At 41.2% G+C, this 27,138-nt stretch overlaps 1 protein-coding gene across 1 annotated transcript; it reads left to right on the forward strand.

Moving 5' to 3' along the window:
* Positions 1–3,473: 3,473 nt before the first annotated feature.
* nck2a (NCK adaptor protein 2a) lies at positions 3,474–27,077 on the forward strand. The gene is made up of 4 exons (XM_088315718.1): positions 3,474–3,738; positions 18,608–18,849; positions 24,004–24,776; positions 26,820–27,077. Exons 2-4 carry the CDS (start codon positions 18,624–18,626, stop codon positions 27,012–27,014), a joined length of 1,194 nt encoding a protein of 397 aa, XP_088171844.1. The 5' UTR covers positions 3,474–3,738; positions 18,608–18,623; the 3' UTR covers positions 27,015–27,077.
* The last annotated feature ends 61 nt before the right edge of the window (positions 27,078–27,138 follow it).

Genomic DNA, 27,138 nt, shown 5'->3' on the forward strand with positions numbered 1-27,138 from the left:
CACCAAGGCACGAAAAAGGACAACTTCAAAATAAACCATATATTAGTTACCAAATAAATTATGGACATCAATGCCTAGGTATGCTTTTATTTAGAAGTTGTTCCTGGCAGTGTGTTGCGGCATGACTTGACATTTCCCAGATCTGTTTGGGGGGGGTTGTTTATTGCCATCACAAACTATTACTTCCGTCGACAACAATACAACGTCCTGAAATAATGTTCAATAGCTGATTAAAGTAGCCAGAAAAACAAGACTTTATTACGCTGACCCTGTATTGTATGGCATCAGCCTCGCTAGCTAGCGAGGCTAGCCGTGCTCGTTCATAGACCTAAATGAGTCGGCACACTTTGATGCTGACACAGCCTGACACAGTTGTTGTTCCTACTGATCACTTTTTAACAAACCAGACTTACTCAAGTGTTTATTATAAAGAAGAAATGTTTTTATCTTTAACTTTTTTTTTTCTTTTTTTTTTATCCGAATACCTGATTAGTCGATTTGAATTTTCAATACGATATCCGAATACCAAAATATTCGAAAGGTGCTGCGCTAAACACGACATTGAAACAAATTGGGCCTAAGGGGACGTTTGTGCCTTTGTGCGTCGCTCTTGGATGGAAGTAGTCTTTTCTTGGCCAATCCTAGCGTCATCCCACATTTGCATCAAAAACAGGGTGGTCCGGGCGCAGTATACCGAAGTATGACATGCTTGACATTGCGGAAACAGAGCAAAATGCCACTTAAGTCGGGGGCGAAGCAACTCCATGCGCCTCAACGTCCAGAGAGGTGCAACATGACCTCAAACACAGTAGACTAGACAACGCCAGAACAAAAATGAAGTTACGCCCATTTTCTGTATCAGTAATTCAGTTTTCCCTAGTCAAAACATTGGCAGTATTTTGTTGCATTCCAACGTGCATGTGCTTTACTTATTATCTCGTTCACAGTTTTCCACTTAGTTGATTTTAAAAGGGAAGCTTGTCATGACTGTCCACTGAGCCTTAATGTGAGAAGGGCTACGAGCGGTCGTCGACTCAAGACTCCCCTGAAGGTCACACTGTCAGTCATGAGACATGCAGTACTGATGAATGACTTTGTGGATTGTGGAACTTTTCAGAGATGCTCTGCCACCTTGTGATTGAAAGTGTAGCCAAATAGTCACTCAGTAATGCCAAAAAAAACCCAACAAATTAATCTAATTTTAACTATTGAGCTACTTATATAAAATGTATTTTACTGAAATTTAACACATGAAGTTCAACCTGATTTTACATTCATCACATTGAATATTACAGGAAGTGGTTCACATATTTTATTTTATTTGTTTTTGGGCGGCATGGTGGCCGACTGGTTAGCACGATGCCCTCACAGTGCGGAGGTTGTGGGTTTGATTCAGGCTCCAACCTTCCTGCGTGGAGTTTGCATGTTGTCCTCGTGCTTGCGTGGGTTTCCTCCCACATTCCAAAAACATGTATGGCAGGTTGATTGGACACTCTTAATTGCCCCTAGGTATGAGTGTGAGTGCGGAGGGTTTCTCGTGTATGTGTGCCCTGCAATTGACTGGCAACCAGTTCAGGGTGTCCCCCGCCTACTGCCCGAAGATAGCTGGGATAGGCTCCAGCACATCTGCTACCCCAGTGAGGAGAAGCGGTACACACATATATATATATATATATATATATATATATATATATATATATATATATATATATATATATATCCATCCATCCATCATCTGTACCGCTTCTCCTCACGCGGGTCGCGGGGGGTGCTGGAGCCTATCCCAGCTATCTTTGGGCAGTAGGCGGGGGACACCCTGAACTGGTTGCCAGCCAATCGCAGGGCACACAGACACGAACAACCATCCGCGCTCACACTCATACCTAGGGGCAATTTCGAGTGTTTATATATATATATATATATATATATATATATATATATATATATATATATATATATATATACGTCACAGATTGGTACTCTTGACGAAACCAGTACACATGCTGGAATAAGAGTGTAAACAGTGTCTGTGTGAGAATATGTTATTGTAGAAGGGTCTTTCGTCTTTGCCCTGTCATAGGTCTTCACAGCGAGTCACTGTGTGTGCTTGTTGTATACTTTGTTTTGTGTCTTTTGCTGCCACCAGCTGGTATAATTCGCCTCAGATAATACTCACTGCACGACGGACACTGCTGGAATGTGTGTGCGCGCGTGTGCATGCGAGTGTGCGCGTGTCTATATGAATGAGCAGTGGCATTTTTTTATGGAGAACCAAGAATGCCAAAAGGAAATACAGTAAATAAATACGTAAATATAACTATAAAACTGCTCTACCACTAATCCTTGCCTGCATATTTTGAAATGTGGATGGAAAACAGAGTAACCCTGGAAACCCACGCAAGTTCAGCAAGAACATGCAAACTCAACAAATTCCGACCTGTGAAGCGGATATGCTGACCAGTGTTCCACTTTGCTGTAAATAAATAATTAAGTAGAATATTAAGTCATATATTATTCAATGTCATTATAATCATTCGTGTTGTTCAATATTAATTAGTGGAATATTTATTTCACGATTTCAATATTCAATTACTTCAAGATTTTTTAAAATTTAAATTGGCACTCTAGTTCCCCTGTGCATCATGAATGAATTTTATCTGTCATATTTTCCCATCCAACTCAAAGGGCAGGCACTAGGCAGGATTGGTCCTGGTCCAGCACCAACCAATTTGCTTGTTCCATAAATTCTTGGGTAAGTGAATCCAAGACGTTTTAAGAAAAGGACGGTCGCAGTGAGGCCCGGAGTGGTAATCTGGATTTTCTGGTGTTTTTCCGCTTGGGCAGCTCTATTCCAGTTTGCACACAAATCAATTTTGTAATCAGCAAATAAATTGCTGATGATCACTTTCTTCCACAAATATACTAATTACTCGTATAGGTAGGCCATTACATTATATATAGCACTGAGTGCACTACTTTTGATATAAAGTGTGTCACCACCAAGTTCCAATGACTGAATAAAGTTCATTCCGTCTCTTTTTTATAATTAAACTCATTAGTTCTTTTATTTTAGACACAGTATTTCAGACTGATGAGCTCGTGAAAATGATTCACAAAAAATGTCCAGAAAACACCAGTGATTTTGAAATAAATATTTACATAACTAAACGCTGATAATACATAATTTAATTAATTAATATTGGCACTTTTGATCCTGCTTCCCTTTGCGCTCCGTACACTTTTTCTTGAAATCGGCAAGAGGGCGATATCATCCCTCACATGTCGCTCTTTCTCAGCGGTGTACTGTACTGGACGGGCCCGGTATTGGTGACGTCACCGCAGGGTTTGGAAATAGCCATCCAATAGGCGATTCAAACCGGAAATAAGTACAGCCTTCAAGATAAAAGTTAAACGCTTTACCTGACAAAACTATAATCCTTGGTTTTATTATGAAAATCTACATCGGAAGTGTGACCATTATCTCTTTCTAGCTTGTTCCGTGTGAATGCGGTGTGAAAGGCTTCTTGCTGTTGGTGGAGGCACTCAAGCTTACGACAGAAAATCAAGCGACTATTGCTTGAACAGTACAGTACGCGATTTCATCAAAAAGAAAAAATTGGTCAAAGGCACCATTTGGTCTATTTCATTGTTGGACTAAGTTACTTTTGCCAAGCGGCTTTTTCCTGGCGTGGTGCAGTCAAGAGTGTGTCGCCGTTTCTCCCTGGAGCCAACACTAAGGTAAGCTCGGATCGTTAACCAACTCAACAACTTTTTAACCGCAAAAACTCAACTGCAACCGTGTTGATTGTTGCAAAGTGTCTTCAATGACAAACGGCAGTAAAAGTTGTGACGAAACGCCTGCGTGCTCTCGTCACTTTTGAGGCTCTGACGCAGGGTCTTTGTCCGGTCAGAAGCGGTGCTTTCTCCGCCACTTGCGTCGCATTTAGCCTCGTTTTGTGCAAAATACACAATTTTAGCCATCGTGTCCGCCCCCATAAATTAATAAACAAAAACAACTTCGATACATGTGTTCAATTGCTGTGTCTAAGTTCAAGATGCATTTTAATTGCGGCATAGGCGTCTATATCATAAATGTATACACGTATAGCTGTTTTCCTGGTCGCATTTTCCCCTTCATCTTTATTCTTATGTTTAAACAATGTTGTCAATGTTAATGTTAGGTTTTAGTGTGAGTGTTGAAATATTGACATTTTCAACTCATTGTTTGCCATTGGTTCTGATGGCTCTTCATCTCTACTGCAACCTATCTTGTTTGGCTGTCCAATGGACTCCATGCTCTGATTTTGGATTTCTGCTTGACACAGACAGGTGTATTCATGCTTCTTTCTAAATGCTTGGTAATATAGAGATTTGACTGGCGAGTTTCAGTGCAGGTACCCTTTGCAAGGCCCACCATTTCTGCTGGCACACCCTTCCCGGAAGACCGGTGGTGTATTGCTAGTACAAGGTTCACTTGAAATGTCAGGTATGTAGAAGGTGAGCGGACTAAAGCGCGCAAGGAATGTTTTGAAGAAACTTGCCTCTTACCTCACTGAAAATGTTCTTCAGTGTCCTAATTTAGTCTATTGTACACTTGACACTTCTGACAGATGACTCTGGCAAAGTTGTAAACCAAGACTTAGTTTTATAGAATCTCACTACTGCACAACTATTTCAAACATGTAAAGACACCGTTTTCTATCCTATTTGTATACAATCATGGCTAACCTGGATCTTCAAACAGGTCTACCTTGCCTGCATTAAATGATGCATGATTAATTGTTACTAATTCTGTCAATCTTGTGCAATTGATTTGCAATTGTTTCTTGAAGCAACTGAGGGAAAATGGAGTATATATATACACACAGGTTCATTTTGATAAATAACATTATTGTAAATGGGTATCTTTATTTAATTAGTTCAATTAAAAAAGCTCATAAGGTCACTTGAGGACCAAAAAAAAATCACTAACGTTAGTTTTCCTGTTTGTGTGTCTTATCACTGGCTGCCGCAGTGTTATGATCTGCAGTCTCCGTTTTGCTGCAGAGATCAGTCTCTTAACTTAATTTGTCTCCTCGTAGTGAAAGTCAATACAAGAGACATGTTTGTAGTTTGTTAGCGTGTTTCGTTGTGACTGAAAAATTCAGGACTTTGGTGGCACTATTCTGACGGGGTTCGCCAAATGCCTCGAGCCGAGGCAAGTTATCCGTCCGAGCTGGTATTGTACAGGTCAAGAGCGGCGTTGGAAAGTAATGACCTGCACTGTCTGGTACTCTGACTAAAATGGTAGTTTAACTTTCATTAAGCAATGGACTTCATAACATGACGCTGTTATCTAACACTGCCGTGTCTTATCTGTCGCACTTTGGCCAGTGGCTACTATAATTCAGATAATCGAAATGAACTGGCGAGAGCTGTGATCATGTAATGTGTAAGAAATCAGGCAGTGTCAGTTTGTTGTGTAGCCGTCTATTCTTTCGTCAGTCCTACTGTTTGTAATTTGGCTTTTCAGAGAGGAAATCTCTTAACTACTCAGTCGTGTGTGCTTGATTTCCAATTTCCTACACTGCATTACCAACCATTTTTGTCTGTGACAATATTTGCTAAGCACTTAAAACGATGACATGATCATCCGACACACAAATTGTCATTCAAGCTTGATTGCCCTGGAATGAGAGTCTAATTTTTGGTTTTGAGTTTCTAATGAAGCATGGTCAGTAGGTGTAGAACAGGGATGGGTGACTTAAATGCTGGAGGGAGACACAATTTTTCAAGAGTGCTACTGGGGGGGGGCACATAGGACCACGGACCTCCTAGCTAAATGTGTTACAAAAATGAAATTTTAAAGATGTCCAAAATATGTGTTCTCAAATATTGTAGTTAATTCATCATGATCTTGCAAACGTCACGTGAGCGAACTCAATGCTCAATTTTGATTTTTTTTTTTAATCTGATCTTTTTATGTACTGGTTCACATTACAAAAACAAAAATGCAACTTGTGATGTGAATGCAAAGCATGATGTCGTACGATGTGCACGACGAAGTAACATGCAGCAAAAAAAAAAAAAGAAAATCTCATTTTATAGTCTCATATGGGCAGAGTAACAAGGCGCCTGGAGGTACATATAATTTGAGGATGTGAAGCGACATTCTTCAATCTCCCCATTGGACAATGACATCTATTAAAGATGACGTCACATCATTGCTGCGCGTAATAAATGGCTGAATTGCTACCATCACCACAATTGTCCACTTTATGCTTCATGTTTCAAGTAGGGTTAAATTAAAGTCAAAAGTGAACACAGTGAATGTACCCTAAACAACTTTGCAGATTCACAGACATTGTCATTAGTCTCCGAACGCTCATGCCCACCCGTGCGGAGGAAATATTGGAGTTTTGATGAGTTAGAGATCGGATGTGTGCAGATGATCATTCATACTGCAGATGCATCACATACACATCCGATTTAAATCCACATACGAAATCAGATACGTGTTACATTATGGGCAAAAAAAATAAAAAAATTGTAATTGAGTTGCACTGTGAACGTAGCCTTCCTGTCTTTACTGGAGCAAATTGTTTAATGAAGAGCGAGCACAGATGGGCACACTGGCGACAAGCGGGACTGGGTGGCGAGATAAAGGTCATCCCATTGTTATTATAATCAACTGTAATCTGGGCTGTGGGTAACCATTAAACTCGCTCTGTTTGCCGCTAAAACAATGGCGATAACTGCTCGGACGCCATTCATGAGGAAGCAGGAAGAGGATTTGTGCTGCCATGAGCATCTGTTTTATTTATTTATTTTTTTTCAGCTTTCAGCCGGCATGTTAAGCTCTTTGTCTTTATCATTCCCCTTTGTCCATTAAGTGTGTTTGTTCTGGCCTCCACGCCGTCCGTGTCTGTCATCGTCTCCATCGGCAGCCACCTTGGGTTGAGTTTCTAATTTGCAGTCCAACTGAAGTAACAGTCTGTCAACTCAGACTGCTACCATCGGGCAGCAGGCCTAATCCTGCTCTGTGATTCCGAGGCAGAGAGGGGAACTAACGAGGAAAGAAAGTGGGAATGAGTCAAGCCGGTTCCAGGATCTGTGATGTCATAATTCCCGGTAGCACGGGAAGTGAAGTGGCGGTAGAAAAATTGTAATGTGATACGGATAAACAGGTCTATTGGACGATTTATTTGCTAAATGGAAAAAATGACCTTCTTAAAACTGCTGGATACTTTTTAAAAAGTAGTGTTGATTTAAGCATCAGTGATATTTTGGCCACCCCATTAGAAAATTTTCTTTCGGTTAGACTTAGTGAAGGTTAAAACCCAATACATTTTCCTGGATTTCGAGGTGATGCTTTGCACAATTGCATTAGTAATGAGTCAGCAGTCTTTTAGCTTGCTGTGTTTCCCGCATCTCCATTATTTTTGCCCACTGTTGAATTCAAGTTGTACAGTCAAAGAAATATTAAAAAATAAAATCTGTTGACATTGCCTCCAGATACCGACACAGCATAGAAACCTAGAGCTGCAGTTATTCATTGATTTTTCAGATCAACGCTGATTTATGAAGAACGTGTGCATTTCAACTTACAAAAGAACTATTTATGGATCCTTTGAATGAAGTTACTCTAAAAGGAAACTCCTTCCAAGCAATATGTTGTCACAGGGTAATTAATCAATTAATTAATTTGATTTATTTCAAAAACTGTAGTAAGCAAAAGCACTCCGAGCATCAGAAATATTTGTATAAAGCTATCTTCACGGCCATCTATGTCCAACCACATGTCCTCTTAAAATGTGAACACTAGACTTGTTCAACGCCCCACATTGCATTTCTGCGTTTCATCACGGGATACTACGAACGTAGCTGCTTCATTCACGCCCACCACAACAGAGAAGAGGACGGCTTCTTTCTTCTCTACTGACATAAAAACAAAAATGTATGAGCAGGTTTGCGCTAAAGCTTTAGCTAATGCTAATGCTAATGCCATCTTGGTTGACAATTAAACATCCTAAAACAAGTGAATACCAGATACACGATAGGCGAACTTCCTTGCTCACTATTCTCCAAGCATCCTTCTTTTGGGTCTGCGCCGTCCCGGATTGAAATCTGGCTGTGTTGTACAGCTCCCGGTGCCCATAGACCGCAATAATTCATTTGTCCTACATGTCCACGCTACCTGCACCAAAGCTACACACCATGTGTGTGAGATGTAGCACAACCTGTATCGCATTGTGAGAATAGTTCAGTTCAGGTTTGGTCTGACCGCAGCATTAGGAATGTGGTAGCAATGTGTATCACGTTAAAAATGATGCAATGATGTTGTCATATCATTCTTCTTAATCAAAATAGATGACATATTGTTGATTAAATAATAGTAGGTAAGGGCATGCAGTTTTTGGCTTCCTTGTGAGAAAAGCGAAATGAGGAAGGTGTGGTAGTCCGTATTTAACATTGTCAGCTGTTACAGAAAATGGAACAACTGGTTATGAACAATGTTTTCATTGGTTGATGACACAATACTGAAAATCTCTTTGAGTTAATCTAAATGGTGAGGTTGTCATCGTGCATGAGAGACAGTTCACTTCTGCATATTGGATGTTCAATATTTTCCAATATTGCAAAATCCCAAACCATGATGGGAAAAACAAGTTGCAGTTCCATTCTAGAGGAAAGCAATATTTCCTATTAGGGAACTGCATGTTTTTTTTTTTTTATTGTTTGCTTCTGCTTTTGCTCCCAAAATGTTTTAGGTGTTTATTCCATCGTCTTGTTATGATTGGACGCCTCAGCTCGTCATGCTCTAATTCTTTTGATTAAGCGACTGCTCTCGCTTTTGGCAGTTCACGCAGTCAATCGGGCAGCCAAACATTCATTCGTCTAGACCGCAAAGTGATCAGCTTCTCAGCGAACGCTCCATGCTAGCAGGTTCCCCGTAGAGCTACGTAGCCCATGTTAACATGCCTCCCTCTGAGGTTCGCCCTCATTAACAGTCTACCAGCACTCTTGCGCAAGCAGTGAACAGCGTCCGCGCTTCGCTAACCACTCCAATTCACATCTGTTCAAGGTTTTTTTTTTTTTCCCCCTGTAGGTTGATGGGTGGGAGGGAGCCATGGCTAAAGTCAATTGATCTTTGCCCACCCATCACCCACACCATTCAATATTATGACTGTGGAGGCTCCCCGTTCATACATGTGTTTGACGTGCGAAAGTAGCAACTAAGCATGGACCTGTATCAGATTCAGCCAAACGATAACCTTGAGCAAAAATATTGCAGTATCGCAGAATTGCAGTTACAGCTCAAAAATGAAGTATGTTAGAAATATTTGGACAAATTCTATTTTTAAAGAAAATGTAAATATGTTGTACTTTAATACCCATGTTGAGTTAAAAATAAAATAATAATGCATAATAATAAAATAAATGAGTGAAATCAACAGCTCACCAATATAAACAAATTCCTTGCTTTCTGCTCACTTCAAAATGAAATGAATGTACACAGACTCTGTCTTAAATATGTTGAAATCTACAGCACACCAATGATAAGATTATTATTATCGTTATCATGATCGTGATCGTGATCGTTATCATAATCATTATTATTATTATTATTATTACTAAACTAGGCTTTGCACGATTAAAATTTTTTGGGTCCAATCAGTGGGTTGAAATCACCATCACCAAACTGAAATTAAATAACTTATTTACAGAATATACTGAAATATATTCGGAAATATTCTCCGGCGTTTTTGCCCATGTTTTAGCAATCTTCCGGAAAGGATGGGAAAAATAACAAGGCGTGTGATTTGAATATAAAACATTTTTTTGTTAAAAACCGCTTGCAGGAGCGAGAATGTGTCTCGTTTCCTGTTGTCCTGCTTAGAGCTCAAGTGAGATTCATAACATAACAGGTCGGCTGCACGCTGCGGGTGCCTCCCTGCAGTTTATTTGATAAGTTCAGGTAATGACCTGTTTTCTGAAGCTGCGCCATGATTTGTTGTTACCTGATCTCTGCATCAAACATATTCTCGTAAAGACAATTTTGGGGCTGACTTCCCCTTTCAGGGCACAACTCAGGCTGTCGCGAGTCAGCTGACGGCCCTCTGGAACCAGGAACGAGCATGGTGCTCTTCTGCTATTTATTTATTTATTTGTTTGTACACTTTTTCCCCACAATAATGACGTCACTTACACTCACATTTCATCCAAACCCAGACCTGTTTAATACTTTATTTATACAGCATGCTAGAAATTGTTAAACATGTTTTAAAATTGAGCCAGTAACCTCCTCCTGGTTTCATTAAATGAATTATAGATCTTAAAGTTGATCAAGAAAAGGTTTGAAATTTGCATTATTTAGAAGTTACACATGCATATCATATCGTGGCTTTGGTGAAGAATTCAAATATTTTTTTACGTTTGTGTTTTTACTCTCCAAAATCACTTTTAATTTAAACACGCAGCCAAAGTGACATTTCTTTTATTTGAAAACATGATACATGCAAAGCAGCTCGCTGTTGATTCTTCTCCCACTTGATGGATGTTTCTAATCGATTGTTACGGTTGTTTCAGCTTGAAAAATGTCTTGGCTTTGTAAAGATGATTGAGTCAATAGCCATCTCATTTTGAGCCTGCACTGTTGTCCTCAAGGACATTAGTCCTGCGATGTGCTGCAGAGTTGAATGGAGCAATATGATAGGCTTCCTAATCCATTTGTCCCCCACCTCCACCACATCCCCTTTGCCTCGCTCTTGACACACACACACACACACACAGGCACACACATGACTGCAGCTGAAGGAAGTCCTGCTTTATTTATGAGATGGATCGCTATGAATGCCGCAGGGGTCTCTTGAGAATTCAAGACGGCACACAAACAGTATTTGGTCTCTCATGCTCAGACACACTCACACACATTCACGAACACACACAAATCCACACTTGCTGCAGGCCTCCGTTGCACAGTTGGTCTTTCTCGGCAGTGCGCTGCGAGTTTAACGGCAAGCGATGAGCACAGTTCCACACTTCTCCCACTTGGTGTGTTACATCACCCACTCAGCAGCTGAGGCTGAACTTTAAATTTGGATGAAATGAAGTCTGCTGTCATGCTCACAGTCGATACAGGCGGGACTATATTCTGTAGACCAGTCATCCTCAACTGGTGAGGCAGGACCCAAAAGTGGGTTGTGGATTCATCTGGATGAGTCGCTGACAAGTAGTAAACGATTGCAGGACACCTCCCAGTGAACATTCGGCATGTTGGACGGGTACTTGGACTTAATGTTTGCTCGTACTGCGGCTGCCGGTTGGGGTGCTGAACGGCTCCTCCTTCCCGCGGGTCATTCTCCAGCATGCCTTAGCGCGTCGCCCGCTTCCCCCTTGGCCTGGCTGCTCTCCAGCCAGTGCGAGACGCCCCACCATAGAGCCCACCGCAAGACAAAAATCCTCCTTTCACTCTGTGTGGAAAGACTAAGCTTACTTGTTCCCATATCGTATAATAAAGTATAAAATACTTTATTGTTAGATGGAACAAAATTGAAACGGCTAATTTTGCTAGTTGGCGTCCTTGTATGTGCATGCGCAGGGAGACATGCAACAGGTCCATAACTGGCTGCTCTGTATGTCAATGTGATCGACCAACACTCCTTTTATGAGCTACTGGTCGATTGCGATCGACGCAATGGGTACCCCTGGTTTAAACATTAACAAGTACCTAGACAGTACCTGGGGGTAGAGCAATTAAATACAGTTGAATAGATTTTAAAACAAAGAAATAAAAAATAAAAATAGGATACTAAAACAGTGTACAGTGCAAGAACAAGATTTTCGAAAACATGATTTTAAAAATACTATTTAAGACCTCCATAATAGTTATGGGAAAAGAACATAGATTTTAACCTTGTTTGTAAAAAAAAAAAAAAGAAAAAAAAAAAAAAAGTTTATTGGTATTTTTCATTGATATTATTCAATCTGATTCGAAAGGATACCAGCAAACAAGGGGACCATATAATACATAAGTACAGCGGGGAAAAAACGTCAATGGGCTGTCACTTGTATAGCGCTTTCCTACCTTGGGTACTCAAAGCATTTCACACTATTACCTCATCATTTCCTTAAAAAAAAAATGCAAATAAAAAAAACAATCAGTGCCAAGATACAAGGAAAGTTTTATGACCATTATTTTGCGTCATTGTGAATTTTTGCAGTATTTTATTAAAACATTTTTTTATTGTATTTTAATCACCACATCTGTGTGTAAGGGGATTCCGTAATGCCATGTTCTATTAAATCGGTCAAAGCAGCCTCTGGCCTAACTGCTGCTTCATATCTGCTTGCGAGTTGCTGTGATGGCGAGTGCAAGTTCACGCCAGTTGCAGCAATTTCCCCTCCTGTATAAAAGGCAACGGCAGATGAGCTAATAAATTCTCTCGGGTCGCCGCGTCTGCTCACGTAGCCCCTCGTGCTGCTTACTCTCCGGGGACACGCACAGCAGCGAGCAGCTATTTAGCACAAATCATTACCGTGTGTTTGTAGCAGCTGGTTGTAGGAATATAAATGAGTGTTTCTCATTTGGTATCATTGTATGGATCGGCTGGGGTAAGTTCACCGCTGCTGTTGCTGGAGTTTATTTATCCCTCATAGCCAAATATGGTAGAAGTTTGTTGAGGTTCTTAGCACATTAATGTGCAATGGGGGATCTGCATTAGTGACAGGAGGGCAGCACTCCATTAATTTCAGACAATAGCTCTGTTTTTTTTTTAATAATAAATACTCTATTACTCTATTCTAAGTGCTCTATTTATGAAATGGTGCTGACACAGTGTATATTTAAGCCTGACTTCTGGGCCCACACTGAACCGACAAAACAAAAACAAAGCCCAAAATTCTTAACATTCGCAGGATTGTCTAATTTCACTTTGGCTGATGAGAGTAGAGAAGGATGCTCGTATTCCGTCTGTTTGCAACTTAGATTTTGTTGTGACGCAAAATGTTGGAATACAGTCGGAAAAATGTACATCATGAATTGGATACATTTAGAAAAACCAGCCTTGAACTAGAAAACTTTGTCATTCTCCAAAAATGACATTTTTCAGTGTGTCTCGGCCATTGAGAAGTAATGTGAGAAGAGTTTTGTTTTTCTTGGAGGAAAAATAGTCATCTTATATGAATTGTCATTACCAATCCAAAATGAAGCAATCTCGCATTCAAGCTTCTTTACTTGTTTCCTTCCTGCCTGAATGCTCAACAATGTTGCTCGATAGTGTTGACTCATTTTTTTTTTTTTTTTTTTTTTTTTAAACATTCCTTTTTTTATGGTTGTGCCAGGCGACATGAATATCACGCTGGAGCGCGAGAAAATAAAAATAGCAACGTCTCTTCTGACTCGACCTGATGGAACAATCTAATGATCGTAGCTTGCAGCAGGTTGTTTCCGAGGATACCTTTTGGGGAACCAAGCTGCCCTGGAGAGATGTGTTTTTTGAGATTCAAGATGTGTGCAAGGTGAAAAAGAAATACACTCTTTGGGAAGGGAGCAAAGTGGGCACCAAGGAGACCCCCCAAAAACGAAAATAATCCATCAACGTGAAGCACAAATGTGCAACTGTGTGTTTTGCACAGAAATATTAAGAATCTCAAAGGGTGACGGAATGTCAGATTCTTTGGCAATGCCCCCTCACTGAAAATGAGACCACCCAGTGATGTTTGCCATGGAGACTCGCTCGTCAATGTTGGCTATGCTGATGAGCGGGAGGCCTGGAAAAAAAAGATGAAAAATAAGTGACGTGAAAATTGAAGTCACTCATAAGTGAGGCGAGGTCTTGTCAGAATAAAATTATTTTCGTGGTGAAAACCCCTCTGTGTCGTGACTGAACAAAGGGCACCAATTTAAATGAGGGCAGGTTTATCTTTTCACTTTCGTTATTCAGTTGCCTCCTCTTATTTTTAGAATTGTTGCCCGTCTCTGTTGCTTTGTCAGTGGTGCAACTCAACAGTCTTGCTTACCAACTGAAAAATTGACCTTTGCGCATTCTAAAGTTTTTAACACTTCTAGATCATCAAAGTACTTGGCAAAAATCGCTTATCGCAGCAGCCAAAGGCGAAAATATGCCCGAGTGATCAGATTGATTTGTATTTTTTTTGATGACGTAAATTGGGAATTATAATTCATAATCTGCATTGCAAAACATTAAGCGTGTCCTTGGGATTGTTGACACTCAGGTTTATCGGCAAACCTTTTTTTTTTTATCTCCTTGGTGGGTTAATAGTGCACTAATCCTTGCGCATAAACCTAGTCCTATTTTGCAAACACTTGCAGATGATCCATAAAATGGTTGCGACTGAATCAACAGTACCTCTGTTGTTTGCCGCCAACTATTGCACTCAATTTTTTTCTCGATGCGATTAATCAGCGATCAAGCCCACATAATTGATAGAATTTGTAATGTTTATTTAATCAGTTACTAATATATGTCCATCTCTGGTCCAAACCGCACAATTTTTAGTTAAAACACCCTCACATTTGGGCCACTTTGTGCTCGTGTGTGTGCGCTCGTGTGTGTGTGTGTTGAGGCGACAGATTGAACGCTTGTTAAGTTGATAAACTGTTCTAAGAGCCGCCAGTCAACATCTTTTAATGGTGATGTGTAGCAGCAGCTGTACTTGTAAACACCACCGAGCCGCTCACTGGGCCAAGTGTCTTTGAACAGGACCGTTGGTCTGATTAACATTGTCGCGCCTCAAAGCGGGCTGCTGGCTCAGCTCCGTCATGTTCCAGTGTTCATTGAGTTTACTCCAAATGTTCTCTCATTGCCAGTAAAGCAGCTTCCCTCTTGAAACCGTGTGGGATGAAGTGCAAGCACGGGGGGGTAGGTGGGAATGTGTTCCGATTGGTTGAATGCTCCCTTGTGTTTGACCTGAATGGCAAACACAGAAAGCTCTGCCAAACCTTTTTTCTCTTTAAACATCTCCCCTCTTTTTTTTATAATCCTCTTTTACGTCCCTCTCCTCTTTGTGCCGTGTTGAAAGAGCTTTCCCTCCTCGCCGTACGGCGTCGCGAAGGGTCGCCGAGGGTCGGTTCAGCAGCCTGTCGCTCATCTATATTTCCCTCCTCTTTCAATTGTCAGGGGAACGAACCTCGTTAGGGGGTTTCTCTCACGTTTGATTGCTGTGCAACTGGAAATAATCCACAAAAAAAAGCACGCAACAAGGAGACCAGGTTTGCGGTCCAATTTGTTTCATGAATTGTAGTGTCATTCTATATTGGCTGCTGTAAAGGCAGTCAAGTGATGGCGCATTTACAGATGCGACGCTCGCTCAAGCTGTCTCGCTGATGCACATAATTGGCCCGAGAGGAGGCCAGAATTGGTTTGAAGCGGTGTTCCTGCTCTCTGGATAACGACCGGAGGCTTCCAGGAGACAAAGAAATTGATATCGTGAAGAAGAAGGTGGTGTTCTGCTTGAATAGTTAACCATATTAGTGTAACGGTTGCGTTGAGTGGCATTTGGCGCAGTTGCTCTATAACACAATAATAAAAGTATAGTGTCATACAACTTTTTTTTTTTTTTAATTACATTACGTATCATGTTTTAATATGATCGCACAGCATACCATTGGCACTGGAACAAATCACCGGTTGAATCATGCCAGACGGAAAAGCGTGTCATGTCATTCCGTGCCATTTTAGCCACACGCCATGAATCCGAAAACTAATCTGGGGAATTCATTTATTTTATTTATTTGTACCTGTTCTACAATCTGAACTTCTTATGAACAATGCATGGAATCACGATGACGGTTATTTTGTTTGTGAAAATACAGTTAAGCATTTATGCTGAGTGAAGGGCGTACACTTGCGTCCTCACGCTTGATACCAATCAGATATGGAATATGCAAATGAGATTCACGTTAAATAATACGACTTATCTCCCCTGCAGTCACCATTACATAATTTGATGGAGCATAATGACCAGTGGTGTGAATTATTGTCAGACATTTGTGTCATTAGATGGTCCAATGTGTACCTTGTGCAGTGAACATGTCTAATCTGGTAGATATTGCAATAATCCAACATGAAATCCCTGCAAGGATCACGGTGGCTCACCCATTCATGCCGGATGAATCCTTGCAGTACAAAATGAAAATAGAAGCTTGGTGTGATTCAGCAGCTGAAGCCCGAGGCAGAAAGAGGCTGCAGCTTGTTCGCATACCTCATTCCTGTTTTATAGAAGAATCTGTCACTAAAGGACTGGTATTCCTCTTGCCTTGAATTTGGTCTTGTACATATACTAAGCGCTTTACTGCAGCTGCCTCGTGGAAGTTATCCTTCTCTGCTGTCCTTGATGCCCTAGTGGAGGTGGAATCTCTGTTGAAAGCTATTCAAACTCCCCCAGCGCCGTATTGCGCAACTTGTCTCAAATCAAGTTTGACAGCTTCAGTGACTGCAAGCAGAGACACGTTTATCTCTCCATTGTAGGACTTTCAACATGTTCATGCAATGATGTCACCACTCCTTTTTTTTTTTTTTCGCTAGGGAATTTAAGATACCTTCCACAGAGATTCCACAAAATTGCTGCATCAGTCTGACATTTGTCGAAAGCTAACGTTAACCTCGATTGCCGCTAGCTTTAATAGATTCTTACCAGCAACAAGGAACATGCGATAATGACAGCAACTCCGTGCTAACCACAAATTTATTCATCATGGAATTAAAAAAAGAAAAAAAAAAAAAAAAAAAAAAAGCCGTGACACTCAATGGCTCTGTCATTACTGTTGAAATATTTGTCGGACTACCCCGGCTCGTTGAAATGTAGATAATCATTTAATTTATTTTATTTATTTTTTTAATTTTCACATTTTTACAACAATACCCTGCTTAGCATAGCACTAGCTCAGCAGCTGGTACGACATAAGCGGATGCATTTAAAATTGGTCCAAAAAAAAAACATCCTGGGTTCTGCCGTTGACCAGTGTGCGGCGATGGATCCTGGCGGTTAAAGTAAGTTCTTTTAAAGTAAAAAGGAAAACCTTTAAATTGATTGACGAGTTTGCGTTCGAGCTGTGGTGTTCATTTTGGTACGTTTTTAAAATATGAATATGAGCTCGGTAAGGCGATTTGGACAACATATGGTGTAGCTTGAGTGCATAATAGAGCGCTCCGTTGACCATTACGATCCAATTGGATTTTTCATTTTTTGGACTATGACGTGTTTTTCTGCAAAAGTACAATAAGTAACACACTTGAGTTGATTTGGGTTTGACTTGATTAACGGGTAACGATTAGCAAACGTGGATTTTGCTTGCAAGTCCGAACCCATTATACTGAGACCTTAGGAGTTCTATCCAAAGAACCACATTTTTGGTGACTTCTCCTTTTCCAAACAACCTGGCAAATTAGATGTGTGAACTAACGTATTGAGTAACAGCGCCTCCTTGCTTTCCATCAACCGTGTAGGAGAATCAAACGTCAATTGATAAACTCCACAGAACAGTCCTTTAATTACGACCTCATCCAGGGCAAAAAATTGCCAAGTTGATATTTTTCTCCTCAGTCCATCTCGTTGCAAATCTTTCCAAAATCCCGAAAATGCTTTCATTTACAGGCAGTGTACCAACTGTATCCAGTAATGGCCGGCTGCATTGTCTCACGCTTGGCGAAGATGAAATGTAATACCTTCCGACTGCAACCCTGCACCCAAGATCTCAGTCTTTCCACACAATTGGATCTTTTATGTAACTTAATTTGTGCGGCGACATTCCTCATTAGACATCACTCTCTCTTGCGGTTGCTTGGATCCTCCATTCATATGCTTTTGCCATCCGGACTGAGTTGTATCATGAAGAATCGCTTAAGCAGAACTAAAGTCCGCCTGAAACAGTCAATAACACTTGAATCGCCTTCAGTTGTAAACAGTCGTGCTGCTCGAGAAGAAGAAGCATGCGTTGGAATAATTGCACTTCCTTTATTTGCCCCCTCGATTGCACGTCCAGCTGCAGGCTTTTGACATATTGCCGAGCTAAATATAAACCTGATCGCTCAAATGGTTCTCATACCACGAGACTCCCTTTTTCTTCACTAAACAGAAACAAATGGAGCTTCCCAGTTCCCATACCCCAGCATGAATTTCTCCGAACAATCTCTCACGACCCTGCAGTACCATCAGAGTATCCTTGAGAACTTGATGTTATTTAAGTGTTGCTATTGGAATTAATAGTACATCAAACGTTGCCAGATGTGTAATTTAACCTTTTCTCCTTAGGACACATCCTCTCTCACCGCAAATAATGAGGAATGGATTTAAATGATGGAATTTACGATACTTAACGTAACTCCAAAATTGGCCTTTACATGATGATGACATGCATTTTCTTAGTTGTGAGGTCTCTGGACTCTGTTGCTACCAAAAAGAGCAGCACCCTTTGAAGCATTCAATATGCAGCCTCTTTCTTACTACCCGTTCATACATCGCCCCCATCAGCTGTTGAGTAAATAAATGTCCCTGGCTTCTATATGAGACAACGAGGGAGTATATTCGTGAGCGACCCATCTGCTGCCTGGTGGCCATTTTCGGTATGCTCTAACGCACGCCTCTCTCTTTCTTCCTACCACAGGGGGACTCCATGAAAGATGACAGAGGAGGTGATTGTTGTAGCCAAGTGGGACTACACAGCCCAGCAGGACCAGGAACTTGACATTCGAAAAAACGAGCGTCTGTTCCTGCTGGACGACTCTAAAACCTGGTGGCGCGTCCGCAACACTGCCAACCAGACAGGCTACGTTCCGTCCAACTACGTCGAGCGCAAGAACAGCCTGAAGAAAGGCTCACTTGTGAAGAACATCAAGGACACGCTAGGTAAATAAAATTTGAGGTTTCTTCTGTCCTGTCACCTGTTGCATTCAGGTTCCACTTATCCACCATCCCTCTAAGTATCTTTTTTAGTTTACTTACCCTACTTGTGGGACACCAAAGGTACTTTTCATTTAGCACATTCGTAAGCAACATGAAGTCAAGTCTGTCCAAAACAAGCTTTTAATTGGGAGACTCTCTCCCTTATTGCCTTAGACCAGCTGTAGGCAAACTACGGCCCGGGGGCCACACGCGGCCCGTCAAACGTTTTAATTCGGCCCGTCGAACTTTAATGAATAAACGATAATTAAATGAATTAACCTTGCTAATGTTTTATTTTCTAAATATTGTGGTTTTTCAAAGACATATATATTGTTGTAATGCTTTTGTTCATTGTCATTTAAGATTAAATTGATTTTATTTTTCCCCCGATGAGGTGAGGTTACCAAAACACTCAATCCATCTGCTCCTGGTCCGGCCCCCTCTGACAAATTTTAGAACCCATTGTGGCCCGCCAATCAAAAGGTTTGCCCACCCCTGCCTTTGATTCTTGTTTCCATGCCAGTGCCCTATTGAGCAGAAAAATGCCGCTTAGAAGAGTTGTGCCACAGGATGTACTGTAGTTCAACTTCAACAGATTTGGATTATTTTGCTCATCCCCAGTCAGAAAAGCTTTCTTGTTTTCTTGTGTAGTTTTTTGTTGTTGTTGTTGTTGCTCAATATAATAGTTACAAATGAAGTATACTAAGCAGCTCTGACCTAGTTGCGGCTAAACTTGGATGCTTGACTTTATATACCATCTATGTATGTAGTTAACTGAATCAAGGATCAATTCATGAATAACATTTCAAAGGCAGGAAAAGAGCGGAAACTTGCGGCATGACTCACCTCTTTTTGCCCAGACTAGTTACTCAACTGGAGTAAAAAAAAAAAAGCACCTTCATAAGCCCTCATTCGATGCCCTATCAAAAGTGAGCATTTATTTATTTCATATTTAATTACCTAACTGCAATGGAAAAAAATAGTTTTAGACTAGTTAACAATATCACAATTCATGTCATGTGAAAGCGGCGTTTAAAACCAAATACAAATCGACTATTATAAGAATTTGTCACGGACCAGAGTGTGCTCTGGAAAATGAAAACAAGCTTTATTTTCTTTGAGATGAATTTGGGCTGCCTGATGGGGTATACGATGATGATTGACAATGAGCATATTGATATTCCGATAATTAATATGTATCTAATGAATAACATTTTTATTCTCTAGTGACAGACGAACAAGGAAGTGCCGCCATAAAAGCCGACAAACGTTTCCCCAGATGGCAAGAAGTATTTTTGACAGCAGTAATTTTTTTTATTTATTTATTTTTTAATGCTCCCTCCTCTGGTCCTTTTTGCAAACAAACAAGTAACAAGGCCGCATACTGGGAGTGTCCATTTGTTGTTTTGATTGACATAATGACATTGTCAGCCTAGTTTTGTAGTTGGTAGTGATGTAGGAAAGCGAGAAGGTCAAAATTGTGATTGTTTTGCATCAGCGCGAGCTGCAATCCTGCTCACTGGAGGGGTCAAAACTCAGAGTTGCATGGCACGGCCTGTCACCATCATCTCTCCCCTTCCCCCGCTGTTTTACATCCCACCGGCCACACTGTCCCCACGTCAGACATTTCTCGCCTCACTTCATCACCGTCGTTGACTTTTTTTTTTTTTTTTTTTTGACAGTCTCTAGATTGATTACGGAAGAAAAACGTCCGTCTAATGGATGTGCTGGATTGATGAATTACTCCACTGTCCTAGATTATAACATTATCGACTGCCACGTTATCGCCTCGTTTCATTCGGCGAGTGGTCGGAAGCGTCCGATGTTAAAAGCCCGAGCTTATGCTGCGGCGTATGAGGTGATGAGCAAAAGGTGAGGTCAGGAGCTAATGGAACATACTCACATGCATGAGTAGACAATGTTAATTGGTTAAGAGTGTGTGTGGTCTTTCTGGATTAGTCCCTACTGCTCTTTCTCTGTAATTGGACAACCTTGTATCTACCCCCCTCCCCACCCCCTTTATTTATTTATTTTTTTAACTTTAAAATGTTTCACCAGCAGCAACTGGATATTTAAAATTGTTGAATGGAACGTTGGACCCTTGTTGTACCATAATTGTGAGGTGTTATTGATAATTGCTGACTTCACTATTCACTTTGAAACATTGTATATTAATATTGCACCATGTGATATAATTAAAATGAAAGTGTTTCAGTTAAAACTATACCAATATAATAATGTTATAATTGATCAACACTATAAACTTGCATCTCTAAAAATGGGGATTTAAAAGAACATTTAAAAAAAAAAAAAGTTTTTAATATATCATAGTCACATCATTTATATTTCGTAATTTCTTGATCTTCCACACCACCCTTCCCCCGCTAAGATTTCACTAATGCGTATTATTGATCCTCTCTGAGTGCCTTCCGGTGTTATTCCGCAAAATGGACGACTGGATGTGTGGAGGAAGAAATTATATCCACACCAGGCAACAATTACCTAAATGAGTGAAAGTGTATTTAAATTAGACTTTGCAGCAACAGGCTCATTCTCTGGGTCACTTTGGAAGTATCCTTTTGTGTTTCACGTACAAGCGACAGATGGAGGAACTGCTCTGTCCAACTCGCACACGCATATCTACGACTATAAAACATGGAGGATGTGTGCCACGCTATCCATAAACATGATCTACTTGTGATTCCCATCCCATGCCTCTTCATTGTCAGCTGTGGTCTTCAGCTCGCGAGTACCAGCTGCCAAGGGACCCCTTGTCTTTTCTCTCCCCCGCCAACAAGTTTCATGCTACTCTGCGTGAACCCCGCCACGCTTCCAACAATGCAAATGTGCCCGGCCTGCAATCGGCGCTGACATTTTGTGGCATTTCAGCGGGGCTCTGTGAGCAAACTGCGAGATTAGCTGTCAAGCCGCGCACAAACGAAAAGATTTGCTGACAAAAGCATCGCCCGTCAGCTTAATTGTTTCGTTGGCAAATACATGTCACCGTACAAATAAAACACCAGTTTCATCGCCTCTGATGTCAATTTAAACGCTAACAAAGAACTCAACTTGACTGCTTATACCCTTCACTGAGCCACTGCTGTTCCACTTAAGATGTCCCACAGGTGTTCATTACACATTCAAAATTAACCAAGAAGTTTCTTTTCAGTGGGCTTCCAATGCTAATGTTAAAACAATATGAACATTTGAAAGAGGGGCCGGACGAGGAGCAGATGGATTGAGTGTTTTGCTAACCTCACCTTCATCGGAGAAAATAAAAACATTTAATTTTAAATGAAAGTGAACTAAAGAATTTCAACAATATATATGTCTTTGAAGAACCACAGTATTTAGAAAATAAAACATGAACAAGGTTCATTCATTTAATTTTTTTCAAGTTCGGCGGGCCGTATTAACGTTTAATGGGCCGCATGTGGCCCCCGGGCCGTAGTTTTCCCACGCCTGTCATACAGCCTTATGTACCTATATTTTTTTGTAATTGAATTCTGTGTTTAACTAACTGGGTAACCTAAGCGCTTATGAGACCAAAAGAGTCAAAAAGTTCGGTTTTTGTTCACAATTATCTGTCATGTTAATTGAAATCTTATCTATCAAAATGACTGCTGGTATCGGTTTTCAGTATCAGTAATTGTGAGTACTCAACACTCATCTGGTTTCAGTCTTTAAAAAAAGAAAAAAAAAGTTGAACATCCCTACATTGTTTTCAGAGATGTGTTTTAACACGGATGCTTTTGACATAGTTGCATTTAGTACGCGACATACTTTAAAAGCACAAAGAAGAAAAGCGTCCCATTTTTTACTCAATCGATGTACCGCAAGCGTACCATTAAAATACACCGTGTCTCCTTCAAGGGATGTTTGAAGTTAGTCAAGTGGGGAAGTCATCACTTGCTGGGTGTAGCTGTCTGTCCCGGGCCCTTGGTGCCTGCTCCACTTTACCCTCCCTGACTACGCTGTCTATTTTCAGCCTTTTGATTAGCATTGGATGCACATGCTCGTGTCACGACTCGGCAGAACACCCAAGAGAAATGTGATGGGATGTGGGAGAGAGGGGAGAAAGTGCACCCAGCGGGGCGTTGTGCCGAATCGATCTGTCCTCCGCTGCTCGGCTTTTCTCAGGATGTCAAGTATACTTTTCTTGGGACTCCTCCTCTTTTCCCTGAGGAATGCTGACCTGCCTTTTTCTTGTTGCCATGACGACCCAAGAGCGCTCTGACGGGGAGGGTCGAAACCTGTTTTGGCGTTATTTTGTCGGTTGCGTCATTCAGTGCGCGCGGTTCCGCAACTAGTCGTCGTTAGATTCCGACTGTCTGCAACGAGTTGGCCTTCCATTCGGATTGACGGAGTCGTAAGTGAAGGAAATTGCAATAGTGCATATGTTTATGGCCAATCAGAATGCCAGGATGTATCACGTGATTTTTAACACCAAAAATAACGCAGCTACCAAGCGACATCCAGACAGCTGCCAACACACCTGATTTTTTTTTTTTTAAGAAATAAGGAATTGATAATAATTATGTTGCTTTATTTATTATTACGTCAATCACCAGAAACGTTGCATTGTCGGTCCTCCCATATATTTAGTTCTAAATCAACTTTTTTTCTCCTGTTTCTTGTCCTTCTTCCATTATTGCTTTTTTTCATCTTGTCTGTTTTGGCCAACGATTGTAAGGTTGAGGTCTGATCAATGCGACCCGAGCATCCGTACTGCATCGCATACATTTCCAATTTATGTCAACATAGGAAAGGGGCCTGGGACCGATTTGAAATGTTGTGCTTATGGGCATATGCTGTTTTGGCCAAGGATTTTTATTTCGGTGCATTTCTAGTCACAACATCATGACCCAATACTATTTTTCGGTGTCATTTTCAATTATCTGTTAGCTTTAACATTCAATTTATGTGATGTTTAGTTTGAACTTCAACAGGAAGTGAGAAACATCTTGAAGCAAAGAACTTGCCAAATGACAGCTTGCATCTGCAAAAAGTCAAAAGTCGTGTCTCTTGTAGCTAAAGCCACCACAATATTTGTGTTTTGTGCCAACTGAGAAACATACTGAAATGTTATTTGTGACGCTTGTTTCATTCTCGCGGCAGGTTTGGGAAAAACAAAGAGGAAAACAAGTGCCCGCGATGCTTCGCCGACGCCGAGCTCTGACACGGAATATCCCTCCAACGGTAGCAGCCTTGGCGGGGGGATGGGCGGTGGAGGGGCGGCAGAGAGGATCAACGACCTCAACATCCCCGCTGTGGTCAAGTTCGCCTACACGGCGGAACGGGACGACGAGCTGACCTTGTTGAAGGGCTCCCGGGTGGTGGTGATGGAGAAGTGCAGCGACGGGTGGTGGCGAGGCAGCCAGGCAGGACGTGTGGGCTGGTTCCCGTCCAATTACGTGCAGGAGGAGATGGTCGGGGCAGATGACAGAGGGGAGGGGGATTCCTCGCGGATATACCACACTCAAGGGACCATGCTGGCCAACGGGAGCGTTGGCGGCGGAGGCGCGCTAGACCTAGTGCAGACCCTGTACCCCTTCAGCTCCGTCACGGAAGAGGAGCTCAACTTTGAGAAGGGCGAGGTCATGGAGGTGGTCGAGAAGCCGGAGAACGATCCCGAGTGGTGGCGGTGTAAGAACTCGCGCGGCGTGGTGGGCTTGGTCCCGAAAAACTATGTGATGGTGCTGGACGAGCGACCCGGCCCGCCATCCTCCATGACCATCTCGCCGCAGAAACGCCACATGGCGCCATTGCGTTCTGGCAGGTTCGCCGGGAGGGACTGGTACTACGGCAACGTCACCCGACACCAGGCCGAGCGCATACTTAATGAGAGAGGGCACGACGGCGACTTCCTCATACGGGACAGCGAGTCGTCGGTGAGTCAAAAAAACATGAAATTGCTGCTTTTAAGTTTGCAAAGGGTTGGAAAATTTCAGCAACGGTGAATTTCCATGGGGGAAAAAATGGGAAATTTTGGAAATAATAATCCTAAATAAAGGCAGTATTTTGCTTTGTTGTTATTACGCATCAGTTACCTAAACTATTCCTTTAATCATAATCACAAGGATTAAGACTTTAAGTGAAACTTTAAATGGTATTCATTGAATGTCATCAGCATTTACAGTTTTATTTGATGATGATGATGACGATGATTTTTTTTTTTTGAACATATAAACAGAACAGAAAAATATAGTTATACATAGATTTAAAAGGAAAAGGAAGTGAAAAAAATAAATTGTTTATTATGTATGGTTCCCAAATGTAAAATATCAGCATTTTTTTCGCAGAATTTTTGGTGTTTGTAAAACTTTTTTTTTTTTTTTTTTTAAGTCTAGAGGCCACTTGGCACATGTGCATGTCGGCTGCCAGTTGCACATCCTTGAAAGTAGTACACATATTTTATAGATTTTTTTTTAAGTAGTACTTTAAAATTATTATTACTGGAATTCACCACATTCTGCTGATATTTTTTTTTCCTACTTGATTATTTTTTACTGCTTAGTGTTGCTTTCAATAACAGTAATTTTGCCAAAGTCACAACAAGACGTATAGAGAAGCAAACAAGGCTACAAACGCATGCATGGATAATCGCATACAAAAAGTGACATTGGAGATGAAATGTCACGAGGCCAGCGTGGTTAGCACATAGTAGCAGTGCGGTTAAGTACCGAATCATCCATGTGGTCCAGCAAATTGCACTTGCGCGCTTGGAAAACTATTTCACTATGGTCAGATGAAGTGATTCGGCATCGTATCATTAGTCTTTGCCTCTCACTTTGCTGCAAGATATTGAAAGGAACAATGGATGTTTTTTATTCTGAGTTAGATTGCATCTGTGAAAATCACGATTCGTAGTGTACCTTGAGTCACGGTTCGGCTCACATAGTATGCGGTAAGCGAAGGAAACGTTCAGTCGAAAACGTTTGCGTTACCAATTTGAATTCCATTTAAAATGAAGCATTAATAAACTACTTGCAGTGAGTTTTCCAATAAATGCAAGATTAAAAAAAACTAAATGGATACAAAATGTAATATAATGTAATATTATCTAACATCTTAAGTGTTTTCTTTTAGTCAACAGTCAATCCAAAGTTTGTCTTCTTTTTAGGAAATGAAGGAACCAGACAAGTGTAACAGTTTGAAAAGCGTAAATGATTATGAGCTCAAAACAAAATTGATGTGTAATTGTTTCTGGTAAATATCCCAAGAGAGAATGTTTTAATGCTGCCGGAAGGTCGTTAACACAAGTGTTACCTGTCAAAACCAAAACTGTATCACTTGCCGGAGATTGAGCTGCACTGTACTTGTTAACGGAGTAGACGTGGCTCGAGCGCAAGACGTCGTGAACACTTACACTTCTTCTTCCTGATCCTTTGCTAAGACGTCGCTTGTGGGGACCCAAATTAGTACCAAATAAATGTATGATTACACTCCTATGAAATACACATAAGTTTCTTCACACACGCGTCAAAGACATTTGATCGTAATCTGATATTTTGTTGCTTCACTCCAAATAAGTTAAATTGTGTCATACTAAGAATGCTCTTGTATTTCTTACGGATTTGTGTGGACTTGCTTGAATCAATCAATCTTGAGGAAATTAAGCAAGAGTGCACTACTGGTGCTTTTGGTTCACTCTCCATTAGTTTGCTGAAGATACAAGGTACAACGTGACATCAGCTATGGCCGCCATGCTGACTTCCACAGTGGCCAAGCTACTCTGGGACACATGACTAAGCTCATCTTAATGTGTGTGCGTGTGTGTGCGCGTGCGTCTTGTGTTTATTTTTGACGTAAAAGGAAAATGTTTCTTTAGTCTTAGTTAACAAAAAACAACATAACTCCCAAATGAACAAAACCGAAATTGTGACATATAATTTGGCATGTATGTCACTGGAACCACCTGTGTTGTGTTTCAGCCCAGTGACTTCTCAGTGTCTCTAAAGGCGGCGGGCAAGAACAAACACTTTAAAGTGCAGCTGTGCGACGGCGTCTACTGCATTGGCCAGCGCAGGTTCAACTCCATGGAGGAGCTGGTGGAGCACTACAAGAAAGCCCCCATCTTCACCAGCGAACAGGGAGACAGGCTTTACCTGGTCAAAGCACTGCTGTGAAACACACACACACACACACACCCACACCCCCACACTGGATCTCTCTCATACATACACACACACACACACACACACACGCACACACACAAACACGCATTTAAACAACACTCCCCCTGACTGTCTT

Source organism: Idiotropiscis lumnitzeri, chromosome 14 (genome assembly GCF_059441095.1).
Source record: "Idiotropiscis lumnitzeri isolate Australia: NSW breed Sydney's pygmy pipehorse chromosome 14, RoL_Ilum_1.0, whole genome shotgun sequence".
NCBI lineage: Eukaryota > Metazoa > Chordata > Actinopteri > Syngnathiformes > Syngnathidae > Idiotropiscis > Idiotropiscis lumnitzeri.